Source organism: Falco cherrug, chromosome 9 (assembly GCF_023634085.1).
Source record: "Falco cherrug isolate bFalChe1 chromosome 9, bFalChe1.pri, whole genome shotgun sequence".
Classification (NCBI taxonomy): Eukaryota; Metazoa; Chordata; class Aves; order Falconiformes; family Falconidae; genus Falco; species Falco cherrug.
The window spans coordinates 51,258,021-51,271,484 of record NC_073705.1 but is presented as its reverse complement, the minus strand read 5'-3'; the positions used below and the strand labels follow the sequence as shown (position 1 = coordinate 51,271,484).

Here is a 13,464-nt window from a genome sequence, read left to right as displayed (position 1 = left end):
TCTTCCAAAGATAAACAGCCATCCTCTTCACTCTCCTCCTTGCAGCTAGCATTGCACCCCCAGTCAGGGTGAGCTGTACTGTTACTGAGCCAACAAAGCCAGCCATAGTGCGAGACAAGTTCTTCAACTAAAACATGTCTAGATGATGAAGTCTGTGCCAATCTGTGTGCCTGAACGATTATTGAGCCATGGACCCTTCTCTGATACACCATCTGGGGCTGTATTTATCAAGGCTTCCACAGCTGTGCCTGAGATCAGGCTCGAGGCTGCTACAGCACATGGCTTGAGCTACATGTACTCACACTGAACGTACATATGAACAGAAACAGGATAAAACCAACCCCCTCTGCTCAAATTTTCTCTGCCTTGTTTGGTCCAAATCCAAGAAACAGTATCATTTAAATGAATCAGCAAGGAGGCAACAGCTGGGGACTCTGGGCTCACGTAAAAGCTCAAATCTTGAACTAACAACAATATAGATTCACAACAGGAGTCCTGCAGCTTATGAAATACTATGTAAATGATATGCAAATGTTCTTAGAATACCTAATATGAAATAGCGAACCAGAAATCTTTTTACAATGCTGAAAAAGGACGAATGGCCTGGAGTTTTAGAACCTAATGTTAGTTTCCTTAGTACCTAAATTACACCTCTACTGGTTTCTCAAGCCCTGGCATTGAACTCTCTCTGGGTAAACGATTTCCTTCCTGTGACATTATTCCAGTCACACCAAACCTAAGAGGAAAGGGAAAGGATTATCTGAGTATGCATGAGCGGCACAAGAACACGTAATTAACATAGCCAGCCAGTTGTTCTTGCGCACCTGAAAGAATGCAAAAACTTCCAGTCCATATATTCTCCTTGCTCACAGACTGAGCACTTTGAATGCAAGTAGCACTAAATGTTGCTGAGTGTAATTATTGCCAGTATGAAGTAACTAAATCTCAAAAATTCCAATTCAGTGGGAATAAAAATGGGCATCCAGGCATTAAACTACTTAACTAGCTTAGATACAACCTTTTCACCATCGTTTCTTCCGGAAGGAGAATATTTGGAAACCAGCAAAGTGAAAGGAAGAGAGGGATCAGTTGGTCATGCTGCATTGCAGCTTTGAACAGAAGAGCAGGAGACAAGACAGGCTATACTGAAATAGGAAAAAACACTGCAAAATGAACCAAATTGACATTTTTTGGCTTGTTTTACATTTTTTAAAACTTTCCTTGGCCTAATATTGAAAGTGATCTTTACATCTGCTTTCCGGTCAGCAGACTATAAAATAAACCATTCTGAAACAAAAACATGTTTGGTTTGGCATTTAGCTGCTCCTGAGGTGAAAAAGCAGTTCAGGTCTTGCGATCCCTGCTCACGTGGAGCAGCGGTGCACTTCAGGCACAGGGCGAGCAGGTCAGAGCTGCTACTTACTATGTCCGTGTACAACACTTAAGGCAATCCAGTACAGCTGCACTACTGTCACACAGATAATCAGCAGCGGTAGTCTTACAGAAATAATAGATACCAACAAAGGGAAAACGATCAGCTACAGTTTTCATTGCATTATCTCTCATTTTAGTTAATAAAAAGCATGATTTAAGGTATCAATTGTTGCCTCTATGCTCTATTCTTATTAAATATACCCTATGATGTAAGCTATCTCACAAAAGCCATTTTAATGTGTCTGTGCTTGGGGGCGGGGGAGGGAGTATAGAGAAAGGAAATCATCAGTATATGAACATTGATGTAGCCATTAGCAAAGCTGGCAGTTGTACATTATTCTGAAGTGAAAACCAGAATTCATATTACAGGTTTAAATAACCTAAGGACGTATCTGAATAATGAACCAAAACATACTACAGACGGTCATAATTTTGCTTCTGATGTTTTTTAATGCTTGTTTTTATTACATCTAGAACTGTTTTCAACCAAACAACTCTCAACGGCTCCTTGGACAACTATCCTAGCTTCACAGCAATTTGATAGAGCTGAGTAGTCTGATAAAGTTTCTTCTGTTTCCATACCTGGTGCCACACTGCTATTGACTATAGGTCTGGACCTGGAAGGAAAGTCAGGTGTTAAACTCACAAAGGTGCCGAGTTTCTTTTAGTGATCAAAGCTTTCCCTCTCAGTTATTTCTGTCTCTCCACCACTCCTTCAAAAGTCCCTTTGTAGGTCACTCATTTCAATGCCTCTCACTCCTGTCCCTCCTGCGATAGCTCTTTAATATCTTGCTTGGAACAAGGTTTAATCAGTTGGAAGTGACAACTCGGCCCTAGCAGCTTATTTAGGAGCAATCTCTAAAAGACACTAACTAACATCTTCCTCCGTGCTGCAGGATCTTGTCTTCATCCAGCCACTGCCCCCTTTGCCCAAGCTCTTCAGAAGCCCCATATAAAAACCCTACCACTTCTACATGTGAAATTTTCTTTCTCTCTCACTCAGTGTTTTACCAGAATCTGAATTTTAATAATATGGATAATTTGCTGCCATTTTAATCTAGAATATGTTTATCATATGGACATTTATGATTTGTATGCCATTCCCTACATCTGCTCTTCCCTTTGCATATACAACAGATAGAGACATGACCTTGAAAGAGGACCTGCATGGCAGTGAAGCCTATCTCCACATAATGCTGTACCTGAGAGAGACAGGCTGAATAACAGTGAGGATTAAATACAAATTGTCCACGACCAGAGCCAAGTGCCAAAACACATCCTCAGACCTTTTTTTTTTTTTTCTTTTTTTACCAAAAACTCAAGAGCTGTTAAGGAAGAGAGAGAAGGGAGAGAAATATTTTGGCCCAATCTAGAAGGCTCAATCAAGAGTGTCCTTACGTGAAATTAAAACATTAAATTTTGGTCAAGCAGAAACATATCATTTTAACCCAAACTGAAAAGAAATATTTTGTTTAGGCCTCCATTAAACTAATTTTAATACAGAATGCATTTAAAAATATAAATTTTAAAATAAAACACTTCAATAATTAAGAGACAATTTTTTGACCAAGTTATTTACCAAATCTAATACAAATTTTAAAGTTACTTTGTTCCAGTTTTTCCTTCACAGTTGCTGTATGCAATGACTTCATTATTCTCTAAGGATGAGAAGAAAAAGACTGGCTTAATGATATTCACAGTCAAATCCAAGTACATTAAAATCACTCAATCCAAAACCACTTCTGTGAATAACTACATGTTCCAGAGCATTTGTAACGATTTTAAAAATAAATTTATAAATAAAAATAAAGCTATAGTAATGGGGAATAGGAACATCACTGTTAGCATTTTGTAGCACTCACTAAAGGCCAATAGCAATAGTTACACTCCTGTAAAGCACCTTGGACACTAGATGAATGAAATTATTAATGGCCTCTCTGCAGGCCACAAGAGTACAGGCAGGCTATTAGATCTGTTCTCCCATTAGTGAAAATTGGCAGCTAATGAAACTGTAACATTTTATATCAAATGATACTCTCCTCTGTTGTTTTCGATTTGCAAGGTTTCACAACACTTGGCAGCGTGCCACAAATCCTTCAAAGTTAAAATATTTCTGAGCTGACATTTACACCTCCATAGTAAATTCTAAAGTAGTAGTAAAACTGTTCACTCAAAATAGAGTCAAACGTTGAACTGCAAGATTGCAGAGCGAAATATTTCATCTACTTTAGGATTTCATTTTCCCCACAGTCTCATCAATGCAGCATATTTAGAATATGGCACCTGGCATGGCAGTGCCCTCCAGCCAGAAAGCATCATCAACCTCTGCTCAGTCTTTGCTAAAGTATTCTCCAAGTAACTTTGAATCGGTAACACCATTTTCTTTCATACCCATCAAAATGAGCCAAAAATCTCTTACAAGAAATTCTGGTTTAATGTCTTTCAACTTTTCTTTTGCATTGCACTCTGGGACACTCTCAGGCGGTATAAACCTCACTCCACTAAATTGATCCATGCCAATTTACGAGGCCACCTAATCTGTCTCCTCATATCCATGCAGCAAAGCTAAACTTTACATAAAATACTCCCAAGATACTTCAGTGTAACTTGCTTTTTAAAGTTTCCATTGGCAGAGATTCTACATATGCCTCAGGTAATCTACCACAGTGCTCAAAAGTCCTTACAATTAGGTTGCATTTCCCCACACTCAACCTAAGTTTCCCTTGCTACAAGTTTAAAAATCTTTCCTTTCTGCACAATTCCCAAAGGACATGAAGAGTAGTTTGTCTTCTTCATACATCTTTATGGCAGCTGCTTAGAGGTGAAGTTTACTGCCATGTCTCCTCAGATTTCTAGTTTAAACAGCTCAATTATTTCTATCTTTGCTCAGAAAAGGTGTTTTCTATACCCCTCCTACCGTCTTTCTCGGTCCTCCCCAGTTCTCTGAAATTCAACTGTGCATGAGTAATCTCAATCAGCCACTTACTATGTAAACATGACTTGTAAACCCTGTTATCCTAGCCTACAGTAAAACAATCCCCACTTATTGAATTTTATCTATATGCAATTTTAATTAAATTCGGAGGAATTTTAACACAGAAAATATTTAAGCATTTGGACAGTAAAAGCTAAAAGTGTTTTGTAATGCAGAGAAATAAATACAGTACTCAGGGAGGGTACCAAATTGATTTACAACAAAGAAATATTCTTAAACTAGTTTTCTGCAGAATCATATAGATCAGTCACAGTTTCTTGCACAGCAATGACTTGTGGTTCAATGATCATAAGTTTACCATTTACAAGGCAAGGGAAAAACATGAATGGAAAGTACCTTAAAACCCATGTAGTTAAGAAAAGCTCAGTTCAAATGCCACATCTGATGACTACTTTGTCTATTCTGTGAAGACAATCTAATTGGATTATCTGTAAAGCAATTACTCTGATTCAGAAACCAGTGAAGTTTTCCTTAATCATTCAAGTGTAAATCCCTGATGTTCATTAGTGCATCACAACCAATACCTGAACTAGGGTCATATGTGTTGTCTTTAGCTTTCTCGTTGTCCACTAATCCCTGTCAATATAGATGCAGCACTCAAATGTCCCCCGCTCAGCAACAGTACAGTGCTTACTACAGGAAAAAAGTTACAAGACATATAAGACGTAATCCCCAATACACTTTTAGCGTCAATAACTGCTAACTACTTTCAGGCTTTTCAAAGTCACCAGCAGACTGGGAGACTATAAACATCTTGGTTTACCGTGCCAGGTATGAGTGCATTCTCAGCAGTAAGACTGTACTTTTATTAAAGCCTTTGCCACAAGAATCACAGCTGTGACACAGCTTGACTGTGCTTAGATCAAAGTATAAAAATCAGTATTTTTAAAGAAAAATTTCCCTTACAGAAACCCCGTCGGTCTTAGTTGCATTCTCACTACAAAGCACCCTCAATCAGGGCTTGGAGCAAATAAATACAAAGTGCCAAAGTCAGTGAGTAAATAGGATTCAACGCGAAAAGACACAAAGTCACCATTTACTCCTCGAAAATCTGGAGCAGATGCTTTGGCACTTACAACAACATCCTTCTTTAGCATGTATGCAGCTGAGAGTTTAGCCACAGACATCAACTGTAAATCCCATCCTATTAACAGGACAATTAGAATTCCTGCCACTAAATCCCCCTTTTTTTTTTGCCCCGTGGGACTCAGGGAAAACAAATCAAATAAACGTAGTTGCAATATCTGAAAGCACTGATACAACAGTCTGCAGAACAGTCTCTTCGGCACAGACCAAAGTTTGCACAACAAGGCAGATACATTTGCTCCTGAATAGCTGTTACCACAGCCACTAGAACCCTCCCCTAGCTTCAATAAATGAAATAAAAACGGAAACAGAAGCTTCGGCTCAGTGAAAGGCCCAGCGCCCGCTGCGGGCCGGGGGTGCGGGGCGCCCGGCGGAGCCCCCTGCCCATCGCCGCCCGCCTCAGCCGGGCCGGGCAGCGGGGACACGGCGGGAGGCTCCGGGGCCGGGGGCAGCGCTCGCAGGGGCCGGGGGCACGGGCAGCGCCGGCTCCGCCGGGGAAACGGGCTCCGGCCGGTGCCGGTCACAGCCCGGCGGGGCCGGGAGAGAGAACCCGGCCCGGCCCGCGCCTCCCCCCGCCCCGCCCGCCGGCCCGGCCCGGCCTCCCCCCCGGGCTCCCCCCGGGCGGGCAGGGGCCGCGCTCCGCTCGGCGCCGCTGCCGCTGCCGCGCCGGCCCCTCCGGGCGGCTCCTCACACTCGGGCCCGGCCCGGCCCGGGCTCCGCTCCCCGCGGCGCCACAGGCCCTGCCGGGAGCCGCTCCGGCGCGGGCTGCCCGCGGGGCACGGCCCCCGCCGGCACCCCCTGCCCCGGGGGGGAGCCGCTCCCCCGCGGGCTCCGTGGGCCGAGGGGCGCCGCCTGCCCGGCCGGGGGCTGCCCTGCCCCGCGGGTGGGGGGAGCCCCCCCGGCCCGGCCCGGCCCCGGGTGCCCGCGGCCCCGTCCCTGCCCCGCTCCCGCCCCGCTCCCCACCGCCGGGGTCCCCGGGCGGGTTGTGCCCCCCCGTGAAACGCGCCCCCCGCGGCGCTGCCCCCGCGGCCGCTGGGCTGGGCCGTGGCCAGCGGCGGGCCCGGCTGGGAGCGGCTGCCGGGGCTGCTGGGGCCGGGGGGAAGCGCCCGCAGCCCCCGCGGCCCCACACAGTACCGGGTGTCTCTGTTACCTTGGCGATATTTCATAGCTAATAGGACAGGCACACAGTCATCGTGTTGTGTGCTTCGTATTACACTAGGTATAATAGGTATTTATGGCCTTTTGTTTTTACAGTAACCTCTCAAGGACGCAGAGCTGAGCAAAGTTAAAATTCAAGTTACTTTGTGATATATGAGCTGTATTCAGCGAGTTACAGAAGCTCCGTGGCATTCTAATTCTCCCATCACTTCAAAGGTATAACAGACTTTGCTGAGCACTGGAACAAGTGTGTTGCTTACCGCTGGAGCTCAATATGCAAGCTTTGATAAATGTTCTCAGATCCTAAGCACCAGAGAGGGTAAGGCCTTTTTTACAGCAGGTCTTTCCCTTAACTGTTCATTAACCGGGCTCAGTGAGCTAGACTTCAATCTGGGCCACAGAACTAAACTTCTTCCTCATTTTACTATCATCTAAGTTATGGTTCACAATACAGCAGCCATTTTTAAACAGGTTAGTATGTTCTCACTTCCTAGTATCATTTCTATTTGTGAAACTAACACTGAAAAAGCTCCAGTGTTAGTGAGTTTGGCTACTGTCCATATACCTCACAACAAAGAATTTATCCGTTAAATTAATAGAGTGTGAGAAAAGGAAGTATTATTCTCCTTTCTTGATGAGAAATTAGGGGACACACGAATGAAGTCCAAGACTTCTAAGATTAGAAGCCAAAAAACAAGTTCTAAACAAACAATTACAGGACACCCAAATTGAGAATGTAGGACGCTAAAAGACCAAGTTGTTCATGTGGCCAAATACCTGCTTTGCTTTGAAACATGCAGCTAGAAAGAGCACCTAGGCTTAAAAGGTGCCTCAAAATCTTGGTCCAACTGATTCGTGTTAATTTGGCAGTATTGGTGTAAACATGAGGAAATAAGTCTTAATGTCTCAGACTGGTGATTTCTTCTCAGTACCGTTTGGCTTGTATTACCTACAGATCTCTGACTGCTTGTGATTCTCAGCTCAGTCTATCCTCCAAAAATCCAGCAGATATGACAAAGAAAAGGCAAGCACAAACTGTGAGAAGAGTAAATCAGAACAGCAGCATTGTGAAATTTCCTCAGCTAATTGATTTTCTGTGTTAACAAGACAATACATAGTATCACTTATGATGGCAACATATGCAGAATATCCAGATCACCACCCATGACAGAGTGAGCTACTTGAAAGAGCTTTCCACGCTAAATCATTTCATGCATATTCATAACATGATTAAAATCTTAATACTGTAAACATGTAAGAAACCCAATATGCACAGAATCAGCTAAACCAGAGTCTGAACATGGCACACACACACAAAATATGTCAGCATTAGTCAATATTGTACACTCACGTGTGTAACATATACATATGTTAGCCTGCAGATAAACATTTACTCCCAAGGGAGGCTGCTAATGAGACTGTGCTGTAAGGAAGATAGCCATTTACTGTGAATGACATTTATATTTTAATCACATCACACTCACTGAAGAGCTCAACGTTTGATGAAGCAATCCTTGAAAGACTTTTTAATCGATTAGACAGTTCTAGAAACGTCAGTGATACGTTGTTGACAAGTCATTGGGCTACACTACCACACATGCAAATTCTTCTGTCTTCCTACCAAGACAATGACGTGGTCTTACAAAACTTAGGAAACTGTTGAAAAAGTTTTCCTTGCAAGGAGATATCTAAACCAGAGTATTTTGCTAAGAAACCAGGACTTCCCGGCTGGCAATTACAGGTTCACTCTGAACTACCATTCAATGAATTCTTCTTAGGACAGATAAAGAACATTGTTTTAAAGGCTTCACTCCTGTGTAAAAATATCAGACTTGCTCACAAATCTTTTTACAATCGCCTTAACTGAATAAAGCCAAGCCAGTCAAAACAATTTGCTTTCATCAAGCATTCAGTACGTGACAAATGCCACCATCTACAAGGAGCAGATGAAAGACTGACCACATTTAACATGTTTGAGCATTCAACAAGCATCTTAAGATGCTCCAGGCCATAGTAATAAGTACAAAACGAAGAAAAGAGAGATGCAAGACCCTAATTAAATCATTCTTAGAATTAGTGTTTGAATTTTGCTATTATAAAGTACATGCTCACAGTTTGTTATACTAAACAATAGACAATTTCTACTTCTGAGACCTACCATGAAAAACTTAAAAAGAAAAAGTCCAGTTCTGTACTCACAGGTATTTCTTAATAAATAAAAAACCTAAACAAACAAAAACATGAAGTGAGAATTGATTAACTCAAGATTTACTTGAAAAATATTTGAAACTGCATAATGTAGTAACAACATAATGGTCAAATTACAGCATGAAAATGTTCTTTGCCTAGGAAGTAGCAAGCCACCTATGCTCATTAGGATCAGTTCAGCCCAGTCAAAAGGTGTAAAGCTAAACATATTGAAAATGAAAAATTAATTTCTTACTGTTAAGGAAATAGGAAAAAACTGTAGGGCAGAACAGAAATATCGCTATCCTCTTCACAGTTTGTAACTTGTGGCTTGAAAGCTATTTTGCTGAAGGTACTCAAAGAATGTCTCTTTACCTTCCCAGTAAAGTGTGCATTATGTTTTTGACTGCAACCAGTTGTGTTTGGATTTTGGCTGGGTTTTTTTTTACTTGGATGTGTTTTTTAACTCCTCCTCCTGAATTTCAGGCATCTGTAGTTCTTCTAATAAATCTCTCCTAACTAATCCCTCCTTCAATACTAGCAAATCTTGAAGGCTAAAATGCACTTCAACACAGATCTTCCTAAACACAAGTTGGTGAATTTCAGTACCTAAACCTGTCTTTAATTGCTATGTGAGCACTTAGCAATTGTTAAGAACACATTTAGAACCGAGTCAGTTGTTACCATTATAGTCCATGAATGTCTGTTGAGTTCATCCTAAACCAATAACCCACCAAAAAATATGTATTACTTGTAATGGTGTACATTTGCATGATAGAAGAGAACTTAAATAACAAGTACAGATTTTTGCCTTGGGTGGAATGACTAAAGTTGATAATTATGGCAACTGGGGGGGGGGGGGGGGGAAGGGTTGCCAGTCTTAAGAATAGAAAATATGGCTGTTGTTGCTGTAAAACACATTCAAATTGGCAATACATTCAATTTCAGCAATCATCAACATAAGTTTTCACACCTCCATTTTTATGAAATGACATTTATCACCAAGCAAAACTACAACATGGAATATGCACATATGCACCTTTTTCTTTTGCATTTTATGGCACAAAATATGCCAGTATATTAGTCTGAGTTATATTAATCAGTAGGTTGGAGCTAAAAAGACATCTGGGAAGCACAGATGGTTCACAATTGGCAAATAGCATATGGAACCATCATCTTGAAGGTCAGACTTCTAACACTACCTCCACTAAAGGTTAGTAGTGACCCAAAGTCATCAAAACCTCTTCAGAATGAACTAATTCTCCTCAAGCCAGCTCCTGGTGGACAAATATCTGTGTCGCAGCTGGCATTCACAAGTGAGAGCATCTCGGCCCTAGTAGATGATGACCATTGATGTTAATGGTATCCCTTTCCAGGGGAGGTGGGAACTGTACAGCCTTTGCATTCCTAGAAATAGGTTCTGCAGTACAGCTTACATCGCTGCTGCCTGGATTCCAGGCCTAGGGCTTCCAAATTCACCAGTAACTGTTCATACTTGACAAGATATTTCAATTAATTCAATGCTTCATAAGAATCTTTGCCCTGGCTGTCTACAAAACCACAGAAAACACAGTATTTAAACCTCCAAAACATAAAAGTTTCAAAATATGGGTAACTGCCTCTTCAGAAAAACTGAGAGAAATATCATATGCTATTTCAACAGCAAACGATTACTTTGGTGCTAAGATCATCTGAATATAAAAGCTATTCTTGCAACCATTGCAAGTAAATAAAGTGCAGTTCTTCATGAAACTGAGCACCAGCCTGAATTTAGAATACTATAGTGTTCAGTACTTCTAGATGGCAATTAATACTCTAAATGATCTATTACAATGTCAGAATTATTCCCCAGGATTCCAAGAAGGCAGGAGCTGAGCTACGTGAAAAGATGAAAAGTGCTTGCATAGGCATTTGCCATAGTGGTGACTCTACTGAAAGCTTTTCCTTTAGCCACCCCTCCGTTAATTTTAGAACCTCAGCATAAAAAATAGTGAAAATTAGAGAATATGTTAAGGAGGAAATGAAGACAGAAGACCAGCATAACCGAGAAAATACTACTTATAATGGGTCGTGATTTACATATCATGGTAATGAACTATATAAAGAGATCTCTTACTGGATGGCGTAAGTGATGAATTACATATGAAGTCATAATGAAGAGAAAGGTTCTGAGGTAGCATGAGATTCTGAGGTCTTTGCTTACCCTGTAATTCCATATATACCAGAAAAGAGTTCTGTTGAGAAGAACAGGTCCTGCTTTCAAAGAAAGATGCAACTGAACTGAAAGGTATCAAAGGTACCTTACAGGTTGTTGAAGATGTCAAAGTTTATCCTAAAATGATTACACCGACCAAACGTTGCAAATCAGAAGATTTGCATCAATATTCAGGAGAAATGAGCACTGAGGGAAAACTTAAATACCAGTAAATTGGGCAAGTTATTCATTAAGCACCAGAGGTTCAGAAAGGAATCGCATCAAAGAATTCCAGTATCACCAGCTGTAAGGCAGTATCACACACTAATAGCTGCCCTATACCCTTACTGCCTGCACCTGTGACCAGCAGCATCCACCCTTCAGCAGACAAGTAAACGGCAGCAGGATCTGATCCAGTCTCTGTGACGCTTTTGAGAGATCACAAAGATTGAGAATACTCATCTTTAAACATTAAGCAAGTGAAATGCAAACTTAGATGAAGAGTGGAACTTTTCATTGTTCAAATGCATGGAGAACACAAACTGCCAGAAAAACAGAAACGGGTACAGCCCTGAAAAGAAAGGGGGAAATCCACGGAGCAAAATAATATGTGACTGCTTTCTCCTAAAGAAGGCAAAAAGAGTGCTCCTCCTGCACATCTTTCAGCAGCCACATTTCCATGCCTTTCCCTCCTGCACACCAGCGTGCGGACACGCATCTCCAAGCCAGCTGAGACACGGCGCATCCGCCGTTCAGCCGGGGGTCCCTCCCCGGCTCCGAGCACCAGCGCCGCGGCTCTCCCGCAACGGGCGCCTGCCCCGCCGCTGGCTGGCTGCGGGCTGCCGCTGCTGCAAGCCAGCGGCGGAGGTGCGCGTACAGCCCCGGCAGGCGAGACCTCGCAGCAGAAACGATAATCCTCCACACGGAGCCAGCAGCAGGGCTTGTTTGGGTTTTGGGTTTGGGGGTTTTTGTTTGGGCTTTTTTTTTTTTTCTTTGCCGGTTGCTTTTTTGCACACTTCTCTCACAAACGGTAGTTTCTCCAACCAAAATTTCCCGCAGGTCTTCGGCAAAATCCCAGGGTAGAGAGGGCTCCCCGCGGCTCCTGCAGCGGCTCGCCCCGGGGGAAAACCCGCCCTCCCCGGCACCCCGGACGGGGCGGCGGCGGCGGCTCCCCCCGGCTCGGGGTTGCGGGCGGCAGCCTGGGGGGCCCCGGCAGAGCCCACCGGCGGGCGGCTCGTCCCCCGTCAGGGGCTGCGGGGCCGCCGAACCGCCGCCAGCCCGCACGGAGGGGCGGCCACCCCACCCCGCACCGCCCCGGCCCCGCCATCCCACCCCGCGCCCGGCTGCGAGGGGGAACTCGGGCGCCCGAGCGGCACCGGGCGCCGCAGGAAAGTTGAGGCGGTCCCGGAGGTACCCGCCGGCGCCGCTCCGCTGGGGCCGCCCCCCGCGCCCGCTGTCCGGCCGGTACTCACACGAAGACCCCGAAGAGCAGGACCCGTATGCCGATCTCGATCGCCAGCTCCCGCATGGTGGGTCCCGGCGGGCTCCGGCAGCCCCGCGCCGCCGCCTCTCATTCCCCGCGCGGGGCGGGGGCACCCAGGGTAACGCGGCCGCCTCACGCCGCCCGCCGGCGGCCCGCCCCGCCGCCCCGGGGGAGCCCGGCCGCCGCGCACAGCCCCGCGCCCTGCTGCCCGGCCGCCGCCATCCCCCGCCCAGCCTCCGCGGCTGCCCGCGCCTCACGGGGGCCGGGCCGTGCGGGGAGCCAGGCGCCGCGCTGCCGCCAGGCTGACACGGCCGCTGCCGCGGCGGAGCCGAGCGCCGGGCACAGGGGGGAGGGTCCCGCTGACTAACGCCGTGTCTCCCCGCGCGGGGGCCGGGGCGTCCTGGGGAGTTCCCCGCCCCCGCGCCCCCGCCCCGGCCCCCCGGGGCTCCCCGGCGCCGCCGGGCTGGGCGGCCCTCCCGGGCGGGCCCGGGCTGCTCCCCCGCCTGGCGCTGAGGGGGGTCCCTGGCGCCCCTCGCTGTCCCCCCCCTCAGCTGGGAGTCGATCAAGGCTGGCACCGCGCCCCGGGGCACAGCCCGCACCCAGCGGCACGGCACGGCACAGCCCGGCCGGCCTCCCGGCGTTCGCCCCTGCTTTGGGATGGGGCACTGTGCTCCCGAAAAAATGGAGCCGGAAAACCGGGGGGTGGGGCACCCCTGGGCACCCCTGGGCACCCCTGGGCACGGGTCATGGCAGCTCTTCCTGAAGAGTTGAGGTGCTGGGCGCCGGTGCAGCGGGCAGTTATGAGCCCCCCCCCCCCCCAGCCTGGCACCTTTCCTTGGGTCTTTGCATAAAGGATTAACGAGGTGTGAGTACTTTCTGGGGTGTGTGTATAACCAGCTTTCCACACGCGTAGACATCAATGCCATT

The 13,464-nt window shown here is 45.9% G+C and overlaps 1 protein-coding gene across 1 annotated transcript in view; it reads right to left on the bottom strand.

Moving 5' to 3' along the window:
* PLPP4 (phospholipid phosphatase 4) overlaps positions 1-13,059 on the bottom strand; it is a 66,147-nt gene extending 53,088 nt beyond the window's left edge. Inside the window, exon 1 of the mRNA XM_055721341.1 lies at positions 12,527-13,059. Within this exon, the coding sequence (XP_055577316.1) occupies positions 12,527-12,582 (56 nt within the window). The 5' untranslated portion in view covers positions 12,583-13,059. The remainder of the gene's footprint in view (positions 1-12,526) is intronic.
* Between the last annotated feature and the right edge of the window lie 405 nt (positions 13,060-13,464).